Consider the following 22,810-nt stretch of genomic DNA (forward strand, 5'->3'; position numbering starts at 1 on the left):
CAGAGCTGTAGAGAAAGAGTTGTCCTAAAGCCGTTGACGGCCGCGGACGAGCATGGCTGCTCTACATCCGGGGTTTCGCCGTCACTTCATTTTGCTCAAAGGGTCCTGTGCAGCAACGGGGACGCCATTGAGTGTCGTTGGCGTGTCGACCACTTCCCAGGTAAGTTGATATAATAGGGAGATTAATCAAAGTTGTCTGTCTTTGTCAGCGTAAGCTATCACAAGTACAGTCTCTGAGGATGTAATTTTGCCAGTTTGGGTAATATAAAATCACAATGGTAATGTGAAAAACCGTTAATCGTGTGGTAATAGCTAGCGTTTTCAACACGGCGCTTCTGGTTCAACTTTGGATTTGACGTGTTCGCAAAACATCGATGCTACCTTTCAATCTATATTTTAAACGATGACATGTCACATATTTTATAAGATACCGTCCTGTTGTCTTCTGTCAATATCCATACAGTCGTTGTGTTTGATTTCAGAGCTATTTGCTTATCGGTCATTTATAAATAGCTAATGTTTCTAAGCTAGCTGGAAGCTAATGTCAACAAGTTAGTTGATACACGGAGATCTTTATGCTATCTAACTAGATCCAATAATGGACTACGAGGCATTCAAATGCTGCTGTTCATGGCTTCAGGTATTACTTAAGTAGAACTTGGGATTTTTGTGTCATTGAGTGTCTACTGTGTCGTGTGTCGAGTCGACACAGGCTATCACAAGTACAGTCTCCGAGGATGTCATTTGTTGTTTTTGGGTAGTATACAATGGTGATGTTACCTGCTCATTTCTTGTTAAGCTGATATTAAGCTTACTTTACTCGTGTATCTTTACGATAGCTAGATTCACAATGAACTGCGAGGCATTGAAATGGTGATGTTCATGTTGTCATTTTTCTGTTCGGATCTAGGTTCTAGCAGATTGTTGGTGGAAACCGCTACAGCAGGCTGGTGCAGACTGGTGGTGTTGGTGGGGACCGCTACAGCCATCGGAAGGGATTTGGCAGGAGGTGGAGCCTTCTTTGCTTGACTTTTACTGCCAAGGTAGCTTTTTCCCTTCCCATGGTTCTTCCCTTTCATTATTGATGCATTTACCTGCAATCCTGAGCCTCAACCTGGTGTATTTGGTGATCACTCTCCTCTTGACATCATGGCAGGATGGAAGGTTTGATTTCACAGTCATGGCCTCTTCCACTAGTTCACTGACTGAGCACTCCATTAGGGCTTCTGATGTCCTGGCCCGGAACAGCTGCTCAACGTGCTGCAGTAAAGAGAATACATCCGCAGATGGCTGGTGAAGTGCGCCCTCTCTGTACTCCTTCATCTGCAGCAGTGTGGCGTTGTCCGGTACAGCGTCGTCACTGTTCCTTAAAGGGTCAGTTTGGTCAATTTCAACATGCAGCTGTATTGCTCACGCTACCCTTGACTTGTCAGTACCTGGTGATGCCACATTTTTCGGCTCAGCCCTTTCCGAGATATGAGCAATTCTAATGGGGGCAGCGTTTGTTTACATTTTTAAAAAATGAAACATAGGCCAACTCCAAATATTTTCCCAAAAGGTACTGCTGTTTGCTAGTTGTCTGCTGATGTTTTATAACCTTTTGGATGTTTTTGGGAATAAAAAAAAATGTTTTTTTGAAATGTAAACAAAGAGCTGCCCCCATTACAATGACCAGGATCTCGGAAACGGCTGAAGAAGAAGAAGAAGAAAAAAAAATCTCAGGCACTGACAAGTCCAGGGTAGTGTGAGCATTACAGCTGCATGTTGAAATTGACCAAACTGTCCCTTTAAGGCAGGCTTACAGGCCGAACACAAAGAGCCGCCTAGTACACCCTTGATGACGTATCCGGCCAGATGGTATAGCACACAGGACTCCGCTTTTGTGAGTGCATTTGGTGGATGGGTGGCTGGTGGTGGTGGTGTGTCTACCAAGTGCTAGAATCATAGCTGTCATCTGTTGTAATTATTCACTTGGTCATAATGATACCACAGATTCATTGAAAATCACTTCTTTCAATCAGCAGTAACTGGCTGTGAAATATTTAACCGTCCAGATCCAGTTCAACATTTGACTAATATCACTGTTTTTGTCTTTTGTATTCCCATTGAGTTGTGTTACAGGTGGAAATGATTCTGCTCCTACTGCATGAGACTGCTGCTGTTGATGGGGAAGTGCTTTTGCCAGAAATGGCTTAGTTGCAGGTGGTGGCTTTCTTGAGTTGCACTGATAAGGTAACCTAACTAACCTTTTGAGGACCCTTACAGTAAGTAATATTATATCTGTGTCTAACATTTTGTATTTCCGGTGATTGAGGTCTTTAGCTGCAAAATGTATAGGACTTTGGTCAGACTAGTAGGGCCAGATATATGTGCACAGCAACATAGTTGTCTTTTTTTTGTTTCTATACGCCATCCCAATGGAATTCAAATGAAACTACGGTAACAAGAGAATAAAAGTGCCTTTCAAAACATTCAAGGATCAGAGAGAAGTAATAATAAAACGAAGACACATTAACACATTTTTAACAAAAATAAAACGGTAGTTAAAAAGTCCTAAGGAATAGGCTAACTGAAACAAATGAGTTCTTAGTCTGCATTTGAACTTGGGTAATAAGTCAGGGGGCAGTGCATTCCAGAGCTGAGGAGCAGAGCAACTGAAAAGCTCTATTCCCCATGGTACTGAGATGGGCAGAGGGACAGAGAGGAGGATGGTCGAGGACAAACCGAGGTAGCGAGAGGGAATGGCAAGGCAAGATTGTTGCAAGATTGTGAATGGCCTGGAAGGTGTGCAGGACAGGAGTATTTTAAGAAGCACAGGGTATTGAGCACTCAGAGACATAGCCAAGGTAAGAATGGAAGACGCCGAACAACCATTCAACAAGTTAATTGAGTCAAGACTGGGTCAAGAAATACCAGAGGACAGTTTTCAAAGGTATGGACTAGTGAAAGTGACTGTTGACAGACAGGGTGTCAAGACAATGGTATTTGTGTCATATTCGTGGGTAAGCGGTTAGGGTGTCAGACTTGTAGCCCAAAGGATGCTGGTTCGACTCCGACCCGCCAGGTTGGTGCGGGGAGTAATTAACCAGTGCTCTCCCCCATCCTCCTCCCTGACTGAGGTACCCTGATCATGGTACCGTCCCGCCACACTGCGCCATTGGGGACTGCCCCCTTGCATGGATGAGGCAGAAATGCAATTTTCTAGTGTGCAGTGTTCACTTGAATTTTGTGGAGTACTGTGTCACAGTGAATTTAAATGTATTACTTTAATAAATGTTAATGACAAGTAGGAATGGGCAGCATAGTTGCAATGCCTAGTCTTGCCACCCTTGTAAGATCAGATAACTAACTTTTAGTGTCTGTTTTCACCCTTGTAAGATCAGATAACTAACTTTTAGTGTCTGTTTTCACAGAAATTTGTCTAGCGTGACACTTCTCCACAATCCACATGTAAACAGGCATTTAAAAACAATATGGCCATTGGTCTTGTCCTCTAGGTCCTCTAGGCCCAAGCTGTTAGGGCAGCACAGTACAATAAATTAAGTTGCCAAAAAAAAAACTTAAAATATTCCTCTGTGGTATTAAAAAAAATATGCTTTCCATGTAGATGTGTGCGTTCTACTGTTCTCCACTTCTGTGAAGCAATACTATAGGATGAGGGTGAAAATGGTGTTTATATATATTTTTTTTCAGCAGCAAGACATTCTAAAATTTCTTCCAGAAGGGAGGAACGCTAATTATTGGTTTAGCAAAGGGTCCAGAGCAATCTTGTCCGCCATTCTTGCTGTGTGATCCATTTAACTTTCCAATAAATGTCCCTCCAGGGTGTGGCCTACCATTTTGGCACTGTACCTTTTAAACAAAGTCTTGGGTAGGCTGTGGCATTCCAACAAATATAAATTGGTTCTAATTGGCCCAAAATGTGCTTAGGAAATATCCCTATGCCATTATATCTCCTGCATGAAACGTTGATGTAAGGCAGAGTCCATCTTTTCATGTTGTTATCGACAAAATTCTGTCAATTCCACCTGAGAGTGTAGATGTAGATATCAAGACTCATCAGACTAGGCAACATTTTTCCGATCTTTTAGTGTCGTTTATGGTGAGCCAGTCGAAATTGTTGCCTCATTTTCCTGTTCTTGGCTGACAGGAGTGGCACCAAATGTGTTTTTCTGCTGCTGTAACCCATTTGCCTCAAGATGTGCTGTGTAATCAGGGATTCTCTTATGCATACCTTTGTTGTACTGAGTGGTTATTTGACTTAATGTTGCCTTTGTATCAGCTCCAACCAGTCTGGCTATTCTCCTCTGCCATCAACAAGACATTTTTGCCCACAGAATCGCTGCTCACTGTATCCCCCCCCCCTTACCATTGTTTGTTAACCCCAGAGATGGTTATGTGTGAATATCCCAGCAGATCAGTCTTTTCTGAAATATTCAAATCAATCCCTTTCAGCACCAACAGCCATGCCATGTATATAAATAAATCTCTCTCTTTTTTCTTCTCCTGTCTGCTCCTCTCTGGTCATAGGTTGATGCTTTCAATGCATTGGAAGTTCCAGCATGTTCCAGTGAATTCCAATTCTTCATGCATTATTGATTTCACACACACACACACACACACACACACACACACACACACACACACACACACACACACGTCTTGTCATGTACACAGACATGCCGTTTTATTCATAGTTATTTTGTTTGGGCTGTTTATGTTTCTATTTGGAGTATTTTTTTTATTTCAAATAAAAGATTGAACCATTCAAGCACAGGTTGTACAGCTGTGGGTTATTTACTTCATGTTCATTGCATCATGTTCATGTTCATTTGCATCCTGCATTGAGTGGTTTGACAGGTCTGATGATGACCAGCATCATAAAGGCTGAAATTAACAAATGCTATATTACTGTAGGCCTACAACTGGGACATGCTGGGTTTATGTATTTATCTTTTTATGTATTGGAAGTATTTTATCCATTAAAATATCCTACTGCAAATCTGCTGAATCCAAAACAAATAGACATTATCAAGGGCTACGGACAATTAGCATCTCAATGGTAAGTAATGGAGCTTCCTAGCTAAGATGACGTTTCCCTCCCAAAGTGTAACTGCAATGATATTACCGTATTACGGTACTGACACTTCAATGTTTTTATATGACAATGAAGGCCATAAAATGGCCTACAAAAAACAAAACGAACTCGTTCTTTTGGGGGCGGCATAATCTGATATAATTACCGTTAAAGGACGCTCTCGCTCAATGAAATGTATTGACAGCTCCCGGTGTATAGGACCCTTCTGCGGTGGGCGTAGACTACGCAAACCACGTGACCACTCGTCGGCAAAGATCAAAGGATGCTCCAACTCTTTTCTCTACAGCTCTGCCTAACCTTGACCCTAAACTTAAATCGCACACAGCCCCTTTAGAGAAGCTCTATCCTATCCCCTCCCGTTCCATACTCCTCCAGCCCAGTAGCGGCGGTATTACGAGCAAGTTAGTTTTCAATCGTCCACAGGGTGACAAGAGCGAGCAGAGAGAAGACCCACTTCCTTCCAGTAGAGGACACGGTCAACATGGCGTCGCTGAGGTGGATCGTCCGCTCTGGAAAGGTAAATAGATTTCCAAATTGATTCAGCGGTTTTAGATGTAATGTACATATTAATGCGTGGTTATGTTTTTGTTGTTTAGAATGCCGTCTCAGTGGTTTTGCGAAGAGAAATCCACAGGACGTCGTCGGCCTCACTGCAGGTTTGCGATGGAAAATTTATAACCTTCGTCCAATCTGTTCGCTGTATTCTCATGCATCATTGGAAAATGTTGTCGTAATGTTCGTTATTACCGTCTTTGTAGCAGTAATGATGTTTTGCTGTTCCATACCCGTTCCACTTGCCTTTATTGTAAACCGTAACCTCATAGTTAACTCTTAGGAGGGCACTGCAGTCGGTGCGACACCGTCCAAAACTAAAGCCTTTCTGGATCTAGGGTGTTTGTTGTACGGAAGGTTTTTATACGGTATATGCACGTTTATGTGTAGTGCCTGATGTGTTTGTGGTGAGTGTTGGAAGCTGCATACCGTTCTCTTGTAGTAGCGTAAGCTTTTACATTTTGCGTTTTAGGTGACCGTTCGAGATGCTCTGAATCAGGCTATGGACGAGGAGTTGGAGCGAGATGACCGTGTGTTCCTCCTGGGCGAGGAAGTGGCCCAATATGACGGTGCTTACAAGGTTGGTGTCACGGGAGCTTCTCTAGTTCTAGTTCCCACAGCCCATTGGTCCCACATCACTTTTAAAGACTTTAAAGACTTCTAAAATTACGTTTTAGACCCATTGGTACCCCAAGCAATATCAGACTAATATGAATGAATACAACACATCTTCACTGCCATTTCAATTTCACCTTGAACTAGATAGAAGAAACACAGTCGTGTGTGTCTGTGTGTGTATCTGTGTGTGTGCTGTCTTACCTTACAGGGGGGTCATTCCATGTCAATTCACATGATTCCCTAGAATCTCCCCAGGTGACCCTCTCCGATTAACCCGATATCTCACATGCAGGTACCTTTTGATGTCAATTGAAAGAATACCAAGTATTAGCACCAGTGGCGTAACAACTCGGGGACGGGCCCCGGTGCGAGTATCCAGCACGGGCCCTCGGATGTTGTGGTAATTTTATTCAGGATATTTTATCTAGCCACGGTGAAAGGGTGGGCTATATTATTTGCAATTGCAATAGCATAGTGAATGCGATGTGCACATTTACATCATAGAGTATTTAAGTGATCTGTCCCAAAAAAAACAGGACAAACGCAAAGAAAGGCTTTCGGAATATGTGTCTAGAGAGACAGTAGCAGTGCGTGTGTGCTTGCGAGCGCATGGTGCCTGCTGACAGCAGGCTACACAGACGAGGGAGACAACCCTGCTGATCTTAAGCACCCCAGTTTACTTTAAACTTCATAATAAAGAACACTAAGGATAGATAGCACAATCAACAGGATATGCCTTCATAGGCCTAATGATTTCAACCTTCCACTACCCCACATACACAAGGTGCCATTGCAAAGTAGTTTTGCGTCCTTTGGCAAATAACGGCACAATATGCAATGCTGGTTATGGAAGACGGTCCCGGCTACCATAAACATGGGAAAAGATGGAGACGGTGCATGAATGGAAACACAACGTCCAAGACAACCATGACAACACATTGGTGACAGCCCACCTGTAAAACATACACAGATAGAGCTCTACACGCGCACACAGAATCGCCCACTTGTATTTCTCCCCTCCCCTAGCTGACGACTCGAGTCCACTTCGTAACATAGCCAAGCTAACAGAAGAACTTTGGCCTAACTTATATTATGCTAATAGGATAAACGCTAGTGGAGTGGAGATGCTGTTAGCAATTCTATTCAGCACAAGTTGTCAATTGGAGAACACACAACTAAGTTATAACGCTGGGAATAACTAACACCAATACCGCTGTCACAGAATACAAACTAGAATGGACACTGTTAAAAATGTGCCTCTTTCGTTTAGCCAGACCCTGCCGAACCCAGACTACTGGACTACAAATGTGACAACAATTGGAAAATACCTGAAGGAGATGGGTGATATGAAATCAATATAATGTCACGGCGGACATTATTATAGGGAAACCTGCCCTTACCTTCTTCGTAGCGTCTTCAAAATCTTCTTAGATAATATCCAAGGAGGTCTAATATCCATAGGATGTTCTTGCTAGCCAGTAGCCATCTCTATTCTTGGCGAATGAAGTGACTAAACTCATTTTATATTCCGCCTTCAAGAAAGCCAACAACGCATACTACTACAACATAGATAAGATGAGAACAAAAGGCCACGTTCGACTGACTAGCATGCATTTAATTTGAATTGGTAAGGGAATCAATCGTGTGGTAATTCCAAACAGAACGTTACCACTGGCGACTCGCGCTCCCTGTTTACATACAGCCAATGATAGTGTATGAAAATATATATCCCACAATTCCTGGCCACAATGTAAAAGATAAAACGCACAAATATAGCGTTCATGTGTTACCCTTTATTGCTATTTGAAACATTTGTCTGAATAATTTGACTGCCCATGTAATGACCTCTAGCAATATAGTAACTAAAAGTGCCCATTTGCATTTGATTTGATGCTCTAAATTCCCACCGTCTTGTGGGAGTCTGCCACGGTCTATAAATACTGTCTGGACACTGAATGAGTGTACAGCGGTTATTTTGCGTATCCATTCTACGCGTATACAGTAGGGGCCCGCGAACCATTTTGGAGAGCCCGTCTATGGGCCCCTCAATGGTCGCGGGCCCCGGTGCGGATGCACCGGCTGCACCTGCTATAGTTACGCCACTGATTAGCACCAACAGTTGCGGAGATGAAGCCCTCCAAAGTTGGGGTGCCATGCCCACTTTTCAAGCCTGTGAATTGCATACAAAATTTACAAGCAGATTTTGATACCTCTGGTTTTAGTTTGAAGGAAGATACAGGCCTAAAAATCACCATGGCCCCTCAATATGACCCTGTCTACCAGATGATGTACTTACAAATGGCATGCCTTGATTATTTTTGGCTATATTAAGCCTTAAAAACTGAATTAGTGAAACGCGTGTTGAAGAGTCTTGCCACTTTGGGGTTCCAGATCTTGGAAACGATGTATGCTTTGGTTTTAATTGATTTTCTATCATATTTGGGAACTGTACAGTGTATTCAAAAAAATGTAGGGCGCTCCGACTTTAAAAGATAATATACGAGGGACTCAAAAACAGCTTTGGGAAAAAATGACCTTACGGTAACCTCTACTTCTGGCCTCAAATTAACCATGTGGGCACTTGATGACTGGGACACCCTTTTAACCACATGTACAGTAGCACTGTATCAAACATTCAAGCTTGGAAAAACTTTGTTTTTCAAAGTTCTTCATATTAATCTTGGCCTTCAAAGTATATGTTTTTCTCTATATCTTATCACAGTGTCTGCTGTCTGCTGCCATCTGCTGATCTAAAAAAGTAACAACAGTGTAATGTAAGAAAACAAAAGGGGCTGGAAAATCTTGCCCATAATTTACCAATAAAGCACTGTAATTATTATACAGTATATTGCTATATACTAATTATGATTTTAACAAGTATGATGAATATTTAGTTTAAATAATTTCCTAAGTGTGACTGCTTAATGGTCAATAATGATGCCAGTCCCAAGATGGCCTCACCCTGCACTACATTTCTACCAGACATGGGGGTGGGGGTGTCCTGGTAGAAATGTAATCATGATTGAGCATTTTGCATAATGCTCGTTAAAATCATAATTAATATATAGCAATGTACTGTAGCATTAAAGTGCTTTATTGGCAGACTAGCGAGCTTAACCCCAAGGGGCGTCTAGATTTCTAGGCTACTTTATTGGTAAATTATGGGCAAGATTTTCCAGCCCCTTTTGTTTTCTTACATTACACTGTTGTTGCGTTTTTGACCAGCAGATGGCAGCAGACAAAACAGACACTGTGATAAGACATAGACAAAAACATATACTTTGATGGTCAAGATTAACACATTGAATACCGGCGGTGCTCACGGAATTATGTCGTAGAATACCAGCGTTCTAAGCCCTTTTTTACGTTTTTTTGTAGACTCACAGCTTATTATGTGATAGGGCCACTGAAATATGTTATGACTCGTTTGAAAGTGGAGACGCTGCCCTCTTAGTAGGTGAAAACTGTGTGTCCCTACGAGCTTTTATTGCCGAGTAAACCCACGCTAAACCGAAGTGGGTATCCATGGAATTCAGCTACAATCGGAGATATTGAGGTTTTTGTGAAGGGTGCGCTTCTTCAGAATGTGACGAGTTTGAAAGGGGATGAGTTGGTTTTAATCATAATTTGGTGCAAGGTTAGCTCTGACACACATCTTCCTGCACGTCAAGACACACCTCCTGCTCTAAACCACTACGACACCGGCAATCAATGCCCTTCGAAATCCACGTTTTTCACACAGACTGAACACAAGCTCTTTGCACACATGCAGAAGGTCGGACATTTGCTAAAATAGTTCCCGATGACTCCCGAAATAATAGCCCAACATTGACAACAAATCCCAATGATATGATGCTTAGATGTAGCCCATCCGATCCATATGTAGCCATCTATGCTAGCTTCTGGCTTTTCACATACAGGAAGACAGTTCAACATAGGAGTGAATAATCAAATAAACTTATCTGGTTGGCGATCAAACTTCTAAATCGGAGCGCATTACTCCAATTACAATTCGGGTGCCATTTTGATCCAAGGAGCTGGTAAAGGTCTAGGTAGCAAGCCCAGAAAGTTCAAGATACTCCTGGCACGATATACAATGGTCTCTGTGTTTACCTATTGCGTGAAGTCAGACACAATGCACGCTACCGATCGTAGGCTACTAGGGAAACAACAACATAGCACGATTCACGAATACGGCAGCACACCTCCTGCTCTGTCACACTACCACACCAGCAATCGATGCCCTTTGAAATCCCCGTTTTTCACGTGGACTGATCACAAACTCTTTGCACACATGCAGAGGGTGAGACATTTGCTAAAATAGCTCCCGATGACTCCCGAAATAATAGCCCAACATTGACAACAAATCCAAATGATATGATGCTTAGATGTAGCCTAGCCCATCCGATCCGAATCATATGCGGTGGCAGATGGACACTCCCAACTGAGATCGCTCCCGGACGTGTAGTCCCAGGTGTTTCTATCACTCCCGGACGTGTAGTCCCACCCGGATCGATAGTCTGGCTAGTGGGAGCGAGCCGACAGGGGAGCGTCCTGCGTTGGGAGCGACAATCAGGGAATCATGATATGTAGCCATGCTAGCTTCTGGCTTCTCGCATACAGGAAGACACAGAAACTTATCTTTTTGGCGATCAAACGTCCAAATCGGAGCGCATTACTGCAATCACATATCGGGTGCCATTTGGATCCAAGGATCTGGTAAAGGTCTAGCAAGTCCAGAAAGTTCAAGATACTCCAGGCACTATACAATGGTGTTTACCTATTGCGTGAAGTCAGAGACAACACATGCTACAGTGACCGTACTAGGGAAATCAATGCAGGCAGCGCGATAGGCGACATGGGTTGGCATCCAGACATCTTGGTAAGTTAAATTAAAATATCCAAATCATAACACTCAAACATCATAACAATCAAACAACTTTGGACTGCAAATGTTGTCATTTATGTCCATCACAGAGCTACCAAAATCACATATATTGTCCATTGAAGGGTGTAGATTCAAAATATGATATTTAAATGCAAAAACGTATTTTTACGTTTTGGTATACAACGCATGGGCGTGAAAAACGCATTATTACGTCGTCGGTACTCAATGTGTTAATATGAAGAACAAAGATTTTCCAAGCTTGAATGTTTGATACAGTACTACTGTACATGAGGTTCAAAGGGCGTTCCAATCATCAAGTGCCCACATGGTTAATTTGAGGCCTGAAGTAGAGGGTACCGTGAGGTCATTTTTTCCCAAAGCTGTTTTTGAGTCCCTCCTATATTTAGGGGCCAAGCAGCGGAGCTGGCGAAGGCCCCTATAGTGTTAGCTGGTATTCTTACGATTATTATGTCACCTTTCTTCTCCTTAGCAAGTCTATGGCAGCCCATAGAACCGTAGGTAGGAAAATGCTGTAAATTGGCACACACATTCGGGGCAGACTCAGCATCACCCACAGCGATTTATAGGTCCCCAGTCCCAACACTCTAGCGCCACCAGCAGGTCAAATTTGCAGGTACATTTCTGCTTGTAACTTTTGAACCGCTGGGCCAATTTTAAAAAACTTGGTATCCCTGGAATTCTTGGGCCAACACGAATCCAACGCACCCTATGACGTCATTTTCCGCCTGGATAGTTTTCCCGCCATTTTGAATTTTGTAAAATTCAATAAAAATGCTATTTTTCCCGCAATTTTTGACCAATTCGCCCGAAACCTGGTATATAGTATCTCTGGACTGAGCTACACATGAGGTCTCAAGGAATATTGGATATCTTATATTGTTTTGCCGTGACAGCCAATCAAAATTGTCGTAAAAGTGGTGAAACAGGAAGTGAGGTCATATCTCAGCAACCGTTTGTTGAATTAGGTTGGGATTTTGTACACACATAGTAGTCCATCCCATGACCTACCACAAAAAAAAATCAGAACCCCAGCTCAAACTCTGTAGCGCCACCAGCAGGTCAAAATTTTAGCTACATTTTTGCCTGTAGCTTTTAAACCATATGCACGATGTAAAATATATTATTATCACTAGAATCCTTGGGCCAAGCCGAATTCAACGCACTATATGAAGTTATGTCAACGCAGAAGGGAAATTCCGCCATTTTGAATTTTGTAAAATTCACTGTAAGTCTATGGTAGCCCATAGAACCATACATAGAAAAATGCTGTAAATTTGCACACATATTTGAGGCAGCATCAACATTACCCACAGCGAGTTATAGGTCCCCAGCCCCAATACTCTAGCGCCAACAGCAGGTGAAAGTCACAGGTACATTTCTGCTTGTAACTTTTGAAGCGCTGGGCCAATTTTCCTAAACCTGGTATCCCTGGTTTCAATAAAATTCAATAAAAATGCTATTTTCCCCGCAATTTTTGAACATTTCGCCCGAAATTCGGTATATTGTATCTCTGTACTGAGGTTTGTATGGGGTCTCAAGGAATATTAGATATCTTTAATCGTTTAGCCGTGACAGCCAATCAAAATTGTCGTAAAAGTGAGGTCATACCTCAGCAACCGTTTGTCGAATTAGGCTAGGATTATTTACACACATAGTAGTCCATCCCATGACCTACCACAAAGAAAATTATATCCCCAGCTCAAACTCTGTAGCGCCACCAACAGGTCAAATTTTTAGCTAAATTTTTAGTTTTAGCTGTAGCTTTTACACCGTATGCCTAATTTTGAAAATAATACTATCACTAGAATCCTTGGGCCAAGCCGAATCCAACGCACTATATGACTTCATGTCAACCGGAAGAAAAAAGTCCGCCATTTTGAATTTTGTGAAATTCAATAAAAATGCTACTTGTCCCACAATTTGGGTCAGAATGCCCTACAAAAGGGTACACTTCATCTTGGCACTGATTTGCTTTGGGGTATTCAAAGAATTTTTAATACCTCTTATCGTTTGAGGGTGACAGCCAATCAAAATTGTGGTAAAAGTGGTGAAACAGGAAGTGAGGTCATACCTCAGCAATTGTTTGTCAAATTCTGTTAGGATTTTTTGCACACATACTAGTCCATCCCATGACCTCCCACAAAAAAACCCAGACCCCAAGCTCAAACTCTCTAGCGCCACCAACAGGTAACAGGAAGTGAGCTCATATCTCGGCAGCTCTTCAACGGATTCAAACTAAACTTGGTTCATGTGATCACACTCCCCTCCGAGGAATGCACACCAACATTGCCAACATTTTGGGCCAAAGGGGGCGCTGCAGCTCCTTTTGTTGCCGTGGCGACTTTGGCAACTTTACTGCTTGGCCCCGCATTGCTGCTTGCAGCTATATTATCTTTTAAAGTCTGAGCAACCTACATTTTTTGAATACACTGTATAATTCCCAAATATGATGGAAAATCAATTATAACTCCCAAAGCATACATTGTTTCCAAGATCTGGAACCCCAAAATGGCAAGACTCTTCAACACGCGTTTCACTAATTCAGTTTTTAAGGCTTAATATAGCCAAAAATAATCAAGGCATGCTATTTGTAAGTGCACCACCTGGTAGACGGGGTCATAATGAGGGGCCATGGTGATTTTTAGGCCTGTATCTTCCTTCAAACTAAAACTAGAGGTATCAAAATCTGCTTGTAAATTTTGAATGCAATTCACAGGCTTGAAAAGTGGGCGTGGCACCCACACTTTGGAAGGCTTAATCTCCACAACCGTTAGATGTAGGATGCTAATACATGGTATTCTTTTAATTGACATTAAAAGGTACCTGTATGTGAGATATCGGGTAAATCTGAGAGGGTCATGTGGGGAAGGCGTGTGGATTGACATGGAATGACCCAGGGGGCCATATTGGGATAGCAATGCACTTCCTGGTGCGGTATCTCAGCCTAATCTTTTTTTGCCACCTTGCACCTTGTCAACAATTCTGTCTCTGTCACTTGGTAGGTGAAAAGTAAAAGTGAGTGACCTGACCATTTACCCCTCCCAGTCTGCCTGGGCCATGTAGATTAATCAATCACTTGTTGCAGCCGTTTCACTCAATGTTTGCGGAGTGCAGACATCAGCTGCTCACAAAACAGGACGCTTACTGATCCACAAAATACAGCCTCACGCATCTCAGTGTTGATTCCAGCTCTCGTCAAATTCATTGGGCGCTTTTGCTGCATATTCGCTGTCATGTCACTGGTTCATAAAAGATAGAATCGGACATCTCTGCGTTGACTACTTATCTCCTTGATGCAGTGTTTTATCCTAGCCTACTGCAGATTCATGAATCCACTAACCCATGTGAACTCGGCAAGAAAAAAGTTAAGCAGAGTTAACAGATAGTCAGAATCTTTTTAGATGCGTCCCACGCATCTCTATAAGAGCCTTTGGCGTCCGTCCGTCCGCCCGTCCGCCCGTGATGCGTTTCTGAATTGTGATTCCCTCTTGTGTCCACAAGGTGGCCGTGTTCAGTAGGGCTGTCCTAAACGATTATTTTTCTCCCGATTAATCTATCAACTATTTTTTTCGAATAGTCGATTAGTCAAACGATGAATTTTTCAAGTACTCTAGCACTGTAATCTTCAAGGAAATTGGGAAAAAAAAGAAAGAAACCGTTAAAATTAGGTCCCTGAGCTCCCAATGACCTTTAAATCATGATAGTAGCTTATTTACTCCGAGATACAACGTTCAATTCATACGTGCAGTGCAATTTTAGGTTTCAATAAAGTAATAAAACATTAGAAAAGTAAGTAAAAAAGCACTGAATTAAACTAAACGATTTGTCGACTATGAAAATTCTTTCCGAATATTTTTTATAGTCGATTAGTCACGATTAGTCGATCAATCGTCCCAGCCCTAGTGTTCAGTAAGGTGGCAGAGCTCCGGTTTGGCCTGGAGCTCATGCGTGTAAGCCAAAACGTCTATCATAATGGTTAGCAAACCGGCTACGCAGCTGATTGATTGCATTCTGACACAACCGCAGAAGCACAGTCTGTAGGCCTATATTTCATCCTGTGCCATGTGCGCTAGGCGAGTTCCTAAACATACACACAACGACGTCTAGGCTACAGATAAGGAGGATAACTGTCAAGCGCCACACTCAACAAACTCTTCATGGTCAGTAACATCAAGCGGAGCACAAAAAATAGGAAGGCACGAGATGTTTGCAGATAGCGTTTGCTATGTTCAGAGTACATGCAGCGTCACCACCCAAAAGAAACAACACCCCTAGAAGAAAACAATGTTCAGACCGAACACCGACAATCCACTGATTTTTTGACAATGCTGTGAGAAGTGCAGGCAAGAAAGCAACTCGCGCATTGAGTGTGGAGTAAGCTAGGTTAGCCTACTACAATACTTCGATTAGATTTCACAGGCACGCGACCGCAGGGAGAGTGAAGGCTGTGTTTCTGTTTATCTTACGTACGCGCGTCTTTTCAAAGGGTTTGTTCGGGGCGACCGGTTGACAGAGAGCACGCTTTTCGGTTTATGCAGTCTCCCTTGATTAGTTTTTGGAACTTAGGGTGTCTATAACATCCAAGACAATACCCACGAGAAAACGCAAACTCCTGCAAACCGCTGTTCTGTCAAAAAAGATTGTGCACCTGTCGCCTACTCTGTCTACTTCCCACAGCGGAATTTAAAAGTCTTCCATGAAATCCAACATCAACGTCACTTCATAGGTGACGGCAAGCATGCACACATAAAATAACACTTCAGTGAGGGGGGAAATCACTCTGCTCTCATACTTAAGTGAGAAGGGGACTACAGATTTTCACGTTTTAGTTTGCTTAATGTTTGCATGCAAAATTGCAAATATTCATTGAAATCTGTCCAGGGTGTATCCCAAGATTGCCTGTCTTTTTTTGTAATTTAAAAAAAAATGGGAAATCGTGCTAAAAAAATAAAAATAGAGATTTTATGTCCAAAAAGTGTGATATATAATAGGCCGATGGATGGGCCGGGCCCGATGGGCCCCCTAGCTAAATTCGCCTTAGGCCCCCAAATTGCTAAGTAAGGGATTATTTTGAAAAGACAGTAACATATACTGTAGGCCTAATCAGCAATGCATTACAGTTTTTGAGTAACTTGCCCAACACTGTTGAAATCCTATGGTACTTTTTCAAATCCAGGCTCACAAATCCTATGGTACTTTTTCAAATCCAGGCTTATACATGGTAGGCTTATTGATAAATTGACTTGAGAGGTTATGAGGAGGCCAGTGGGGGCGTTTGGGCAAAAAAGGTTCAGAACGGGCATAGACGGACGCATCTGTTGTCCGCCTGTCGGATTTGTTGTATTCCCGTTTGGGTGTTTTTTTTATGATGGTGTTCGCTCCGGAAAGCTTACAGACAAAATTAAGCTAATCCTTCCCCACTGAAGGAATAGCTAGGCAAGCATGATGAGCATGATGAACAACTTCAAGTTCCCCATATCCTGTGTGTCTTTTCCTTCGTGCTGGCCAGGTCACGGAACCTCAAGTCCTTTCAAATCACTTTGCTTTGTGCCTGAACTGATGTTTCCAGCTATTTTGTCCTCATCCTCGCATGCTGAACTTGTAGGGATGTAGGGATCACTAGCAAAACGAAAACTACTGGCGAAGCAAAACAAATGATCTAGTTTCACTTAGCCAATATAAAACACACTGAAGCATCAACACTTTCTGTTATGTTTGTCGCGAATGCCCCCTTGTCTCTTTTTGACACGTCTTTACATGTTAGGCTATCCATTGTCTGGGGACTGGTGAGCGTTGACGGCCATATTATGAAAATATGAAGCCCACAGCGGTTATCTTATGCAAGCCATCACCAAACAAAACAGAAAGAGAAAAGGAAGGAGGGGACTTAGCCTTATTCAAGATGCCGCAACAGCTACATGTGCATGTAGACAGCAATGCATTCTGGGCGAAAATGTTGCATGATGGTTAGCTTTCCTGTCCAACTTACCAAATTTACAAGATGCAAGGTCCCTGAGGTCCTCTGGCAAGGACCCGCTTCTCATCCCTCGTTCCAGGCTACGGACCTTTGGTGACAGAGCCTTCTGTGCTGCTGCCCCCACCCTCTGGAACAGTTTACCTCTCCCCATGTCCGTCAAGCCCCCACACTGGCTACGTTCAAAAAGCACCTAAAATCACACTTATTCACTGAGGCCTACAGTCCTTAACCACCCTGCCCCAACCCCACCTCTACACCCCTCCTCTCCTCTCTCTTTATTCCCATGCCCATTTTCCTTTTGTAAAGAGACCTTGGGTTACTTGAAAGGCGCTATATAAGACCAAGTTGTTATTATTATTATTATTATTATTATTATTATTATTATTATTATTATTATTATTATTATTTTATTGTCACATGTATAAAGGCAAAAGTAGAAGTAGGAAAAAATATATTTAAAAAATTGAAAGATGCATTAAATAAAAAACAGGCAGGTTGAAGAAAGGGGAGATATGATGAGTCGATTCCTTCTTATGGTGATGGTATTGAATTCAACAGCGTATGTACCTGTACCTCCGGGCAGATGGTAGAGGGGTGAAATGTATGTAGCTGGGGTGGTGAGGATCAGCTATAATTCGTTTGGCCCTCCTCAGACTCCGCTGATTGTAAAGATCCTGGATGTTGCGCCGACGAGGTGACATGTCACATGGTGCCAAACTATCGCGGGATGAATGCGACTGCAGACAGACCTTTCAACCCCCACAGTTGCTTACCCCCGTCTGCAAGGGTATGCAGACCGCCTCCGAGGTCACGGGCCCATGAACTGGTTGGCCAACAACTCACTCATGTCACCTGTGTACGCGCCTTGTCTCACACCCCTGCACAAGTTTGCACTGCTCCCCACTTCAGCTCCTCCTCTCCACCTGTCCCCCCACACCTCATACGTGGTGTGCAAGTAGATCAAACTGGTTGGAGCTCATCGTCTCGTGCACATTTGTGGCCAACATTAAATGCTCAGTGTTTAACCCTATCCAGACCGGGGGGGTGGGTGCTAAAAGTGCCCGCACCAACTTTGATGTCGTATAACTCCTGAATGACTAAAGCTATGACTACGAAACTTTGTGACTTTTCCTAAAATGAAGTTGGCTACAGTGTGATACCAAAAGATTAGGTTTATCATTTTTGTTGTTGCCATGGCAACGGTTTTCTGACAGGTACGCCTGACCAAAAATCACTGATCTAAGTCTCATCATCATCACTTTTCACATTTTTTTACATTTTCATTAGCATCAGACACCCTTGTGAACATTTTAAGTGGTCTGAAGCACATAATAATCAAAATTGATGTGCATTACCCACGTTAGATGGAAAATACATAAAGGTGACATTTTGGGCAATAAAATCAGGAAATGACGTCATAATGATGTCATAATATCCCATAATGACACCAAACTGATGTCATTCATAGATCTTTGGCTGAAGATCATCCCCTCCAAGTTTGGTGGTCATACGCCATTCGGTTCCTAAGTTATGAGGGGGGGGTCAAAAGAGCCCCCCCCCGGTCCCAGGAATGCCAAAAAAGCCCGGTCTGGATAGGGTTAATACCACCCACACTGTGACAAGTTCGCGCTCCGTCTATGTCGATCGATGGCAACAAAGTCGATCGCACCTAATGACCCAAAGGGGCACCTAAGTTGCGCCCTTCTACTTCCGATCTATGGGGCTGTAACTCACAAAATTTTGAATGGGAGTGTATGGAGCGAGTCAAGCTAGATCCTGATTCCGTTTGGCAGGTGCACTGGATTTCACTATGGTAGCTGTGAATTTTAAAGGTCTAGACTGGCGTCCACTCATTTTTGGCAGGCAGGAAAGGTTATTTTAGTTTGTGTGCGAAACTGGGTAAGAGCCTACTGGGTGCGCCTTAGGCATTTGACGTGAACCGAGGCTGAAGATGCACAGCCAGCCCTACCGCTGCACCGTGGCTGAAGTGGCTGCATGTCAGACACGCAACTTCTGTTTTGTAGTCCAAATAATTAAATGTTTTTGCATGTAAATAACTCACAAATAGCTTGATGAGTAAAGTCCACAATCACACCATTGGTTATCTTTAATTCTGAGGTACAGTATATGTATGATGTAGGGTGGAATGCAAGGTGGATCGGAAAATAGTGTTGATCAGTCCGTTACAGCCCAGTCAAAGTTTTTTACTGTCCCAGCCCTATGAGGTGCCCGGAAAAGGCGGAGGCTTAGGTGTCCCATAGGAGACTGAACTTTAGCACACTCCTTTGCATTGGGTAGGCAGGGTTTGGGGTATATCACTTTACTAGAAGATGTTTGCTGAAATGTCTTCCTCTTCTCCTCCCAGTTTCCCATACTTCCCCTCTGCCAACAGTAGGTAACCTAGTGGGGCTGGGCAGAATACAATAACTTGTCGCTACAGTTGACACAGGCGCTTTCGTTTCCCATTCATATCGGAATTTAATGACCGTTCATTTCTTTCCATTTTTAGGTAAGTAGAGGACTTTGGAAGAAGTACGGAGATAAACGCATCATCGACACACCTATTACAGAGGTGAGATAGTTGTGTCTGTACATTTGATTACCTCCGCCAAGGAGGTAATGTTTTCGGTCGCATTGGCTTGTCTGTTTGTCTGTCTGTTTGTTTGTCAGCAGCATAACTCAAAAACTAATCAATGGATTTGGACGAAACTTTCTGGAGTTGTTGATAATGACCCAAGGAACAAGTGATTCAATTCTGGTGGTGATCCGGATCACGAACCGGAACCAGGACTTTTTGAAAGATTCTGTCCGCAGGATAACTCAAAATCTAATCAACCGATTTGGACGAAACTTTATGGAGTTGTTAGTAATGACCTAAGGAACAAGTGATTAAATTCTGGGGTTGATCCGGATCACGAACTGAAACCAGGACTTTTTAAGATTCTTCACCATTGCTGGCCTATATATCTAAACGCCCCTAGTGACCAGACATTGAATTGCGGGGACTCCACAAAAAGAAGGCAGAAAGACTTGGGGCGTAACATAGTCAAATGTTCTATCAAGCAGCTTCCTTGGCAGAGATCTGTACTCTCTGAGTGCTTCTAGTTTTTATATATTTTTATTTTATTTAGTGTATTGGTCTCAATCTATGAAAAATGGTTGGGGGGCTTATGCCATTGTGCTGTGTTTACCTGTGCCCCTGTCTTAATGTTGTTTTTATTATTTGGTGTCTGCTTTGTGTGTTCTCATACCTGCTACAGCCTAATGTCTCCTTGGGAACAAATAAAACTTGAACTTGATTTCTTCGACTACCTCTTTGACTGATGTTGGAGTTGGAAATGTAATTTATTATTAATAACATTGAATTTAATGTTAATGGCATTTAATTCATTCTTAACATTTTCTTTTCTGGCTGAACAGATGGGATTTGCTGGTATTGCTGTTGGTGCTGCAATGGTGAGTCTTTTTGTTTTGTTTTCTCTCACATTGCGTTTGCTTGAAATTAAGATTCACATTTGGCATCCAGTCATCCACTTTTTTCCCCACAGTTCTTAATATTGCAGAGACCTGTTTTCTCCGTGTTACAAACATGTGTGGTGCTCTGCAAGTTCTCATCATACAAACCTCTACGTTTTCTCAACAATATTGCAAATTTGTGCGGCATAAGTGAAACACAGTGAAATAATGATTTCAGTATGACATTGGCGCATGGAAAAACTCTTATATTTTGAGAAATGACATTTTTTTACCCATGACAAGTATAGTAGTACATTGTCATGTGTGTTTCGCTGTCATGTGTGAGTACAGTACAGTAACCTACAGTGAATGATTTCTGTTTACAACACTGTTTCTTTTGTCCTTCATGCAGAGGTCTACGCTAGCTTACTACTTACTTTCACTGGGAGCACCTGTGCTCCTGAATGAAGAAAAAAGGAACACAGATAAAAATTAGGAGCACTGTGGAATTTCTTGACACAATTTCACTATTAACTAGGGCTGCTCGATAATGAGAAATGTATTATTTAGAAACTTATGTCACGATTATTTCAGTCAATATTGATATCACAATACTTATAGACAATATTTCTTTTTAAGACAAATACTTGTGTTAAACAATTCACAAACTTCCCTCCCTTCAGCAGTTGGAGTGGAGAGCCATAGAGAAACATAGTGGTATTCTTCACAAGTGTAGGGTAGCAAGTCTGCTCTGTGCTCGCAATGGCTCAAGTGGAGGGGAATGTATTGTGCTTAGCGTAACCTACTTTTGGCTGTACAGACAAAATATTGTTTCAAATCGATATTATGCAATTTGATATTGTTTGACAGCAATATTGATATCCCAAAATTAATATCCCAATATTAATTCGATATATTGCACAGTCCTACTATTTACACAGACAAATAGGGCCTGTACAGAGAGTAGGCTATGCCTTTAATTTTCCCCCATACACATTCTGCATGAGGGGTACAGTTAAGTCACAGTCACAGGCCAGTTTTCAACTTTTCTTCCAGTAAAAGGCCTGACCAACACATTACACATGTATGTATATCTATATTCTATTTCATTACACATTCATTTCTGTACGCAGTACTATGTCTCCTCTGGTGTTTCAGTTAAGGCCAAACCCATTATCATACAACTGTAAAACAAAGCCTTGTCAGTAAATTCTCATCCCTTCTCTAAAGTCTGTCCCTTCTCTAAAGATTTTGTAATGCTCCCAAACCCAAGTTAACGACAAGAACAATCGTTTACACATGTACAGCTCCAGGCCTTTTTATTAGAATACCATGAAAAAGTTGATTTATTTCCATAATTCCATCAATAATGTTAAACTGTCATGGATTGTAGATTCATGGCCCAGTTTTTTAACTATTCCAATCATTATTTTTTTTTCTTTTTATATGCGTTGGCCTTCCAGCTCAAAAAACCCATGAATTGGGGAATTCGCATTATTAGAATATTGTTATAAAATCACATTTTTCTTCATCAAAATTCGGGTCACATTATATCAGTTGAAATTTGGTACTTTCTACATAACATGCAATGGTCAATACTTGATTAGGACATTCTCTGTCTTCATAATGGCCATGATGCGTTTAACATTGAAGTCAATGGAAAAACAGTGCATGGCAGTTATGGAAGCCAAGATATCCTTGATGCTTTGCTGTCAGCTGTTCTTGTTTGTTGACCTGGTACCCCACACTTCACTCTTCAATATACCCTGTAGATTTCCATGCCACGTTTTGGCGCTAACTCACCAGTTTAATTCTAAATAACCAGAAATGAATCCCCATTGAAAATGAATGGGGTCTAATTTCTGTTGAGTTAGAATTAAACTGGTGAGTTAACACCAAAACATGGCATGGGAATCTTCGGGTATATTGAAGAGGGAAGTGTGGGACACCAGGTCAGCTATACAAAAACAGCTGACGGCAAAGCATCAAGGATATCTGGCCTTCCATTACTCCCATGCACTGTTTCTGCCATTGACTTCAATGTTAAACGCATCATGGCCGTTATTGTTAATAATATTAAGACAGAGAGAGTCCTAACCAAGTATTGAACATTGCATGTTGTGTAGAAAGTACCAAAGTACAACTGATTTGATGTGCACTGATGTGAAACAAATTTTGATGAAGAAAATTGTGATTTTAT

At 42.1% G+C, this 22,810-nt stretch overlaps 1 protein-coding gene and 1 long non-coding RNA gene across 2 annotated transcripts in view; both read left to right on the top strand.

The window, feature by feature from the left end:
• Positions 1-1,429: 1,429 nt before the first annotated feature.
• On the top strand, positions 1,430-5,382 carry LOC134463431 (uncharacterized). Its single transcript, XR_010037756.1, has 3 exons — positions 1,430-1,882; positions 2,122-2,232; positions 4,531-5,382. It is a non-coding gene; the product is annotated as an uncharacterized LOC134463431 (long non-coding RNA).
• Positions 5,383-5,502: 120 nt separating this feature from the next.
• pdhb (pyruvate dehydrogenase E1 subunit beta) overlaps positions 5,503-22,810 on the top strand; it is a 43,313-nt gene continuing 26,005 nt past the window's right edge. The window contains exons 1-5 of the mRNA XM_063216176.1: positions 5,503-5,615; positions 5,695-5,754; positions 6,123-6,230; positions 19,664-19,726; positions 20,575-20,610. Of these exons, the coding sequence (XP_063072246.1) occupies positions 5,580-5,615; positions 5,695-5,754; positions 6,123-6,230; positions 19,664-19,726; positions 20,575-20,610 (303 nt within the window). The 5' untranslated portion in view covers positions 5,503-5,579. The remainder of the gene's footprint in view (positions 5,616-5,694; positions 5,755-6,122; positions 6,231-19,663; positions 19,727-20,574; positions 20,611-22,810) is intronic.

This window comes from Engraulis encrasicolus, chromosome 14, assembly GCF_034702125.1.
Source record: "Engraulis encrasicolus isolate BLACKSEA-1 chromosome 14, IST_EnEncr_1.0, whole genome shotgun sequence".
Classification (NCBI taxonomy): Eukaryota; Metazoa; Chordata; class Actinopteri; order Clupeiformes; family Engraulidae; genus Engraulis; species Engraulis encrasicolus.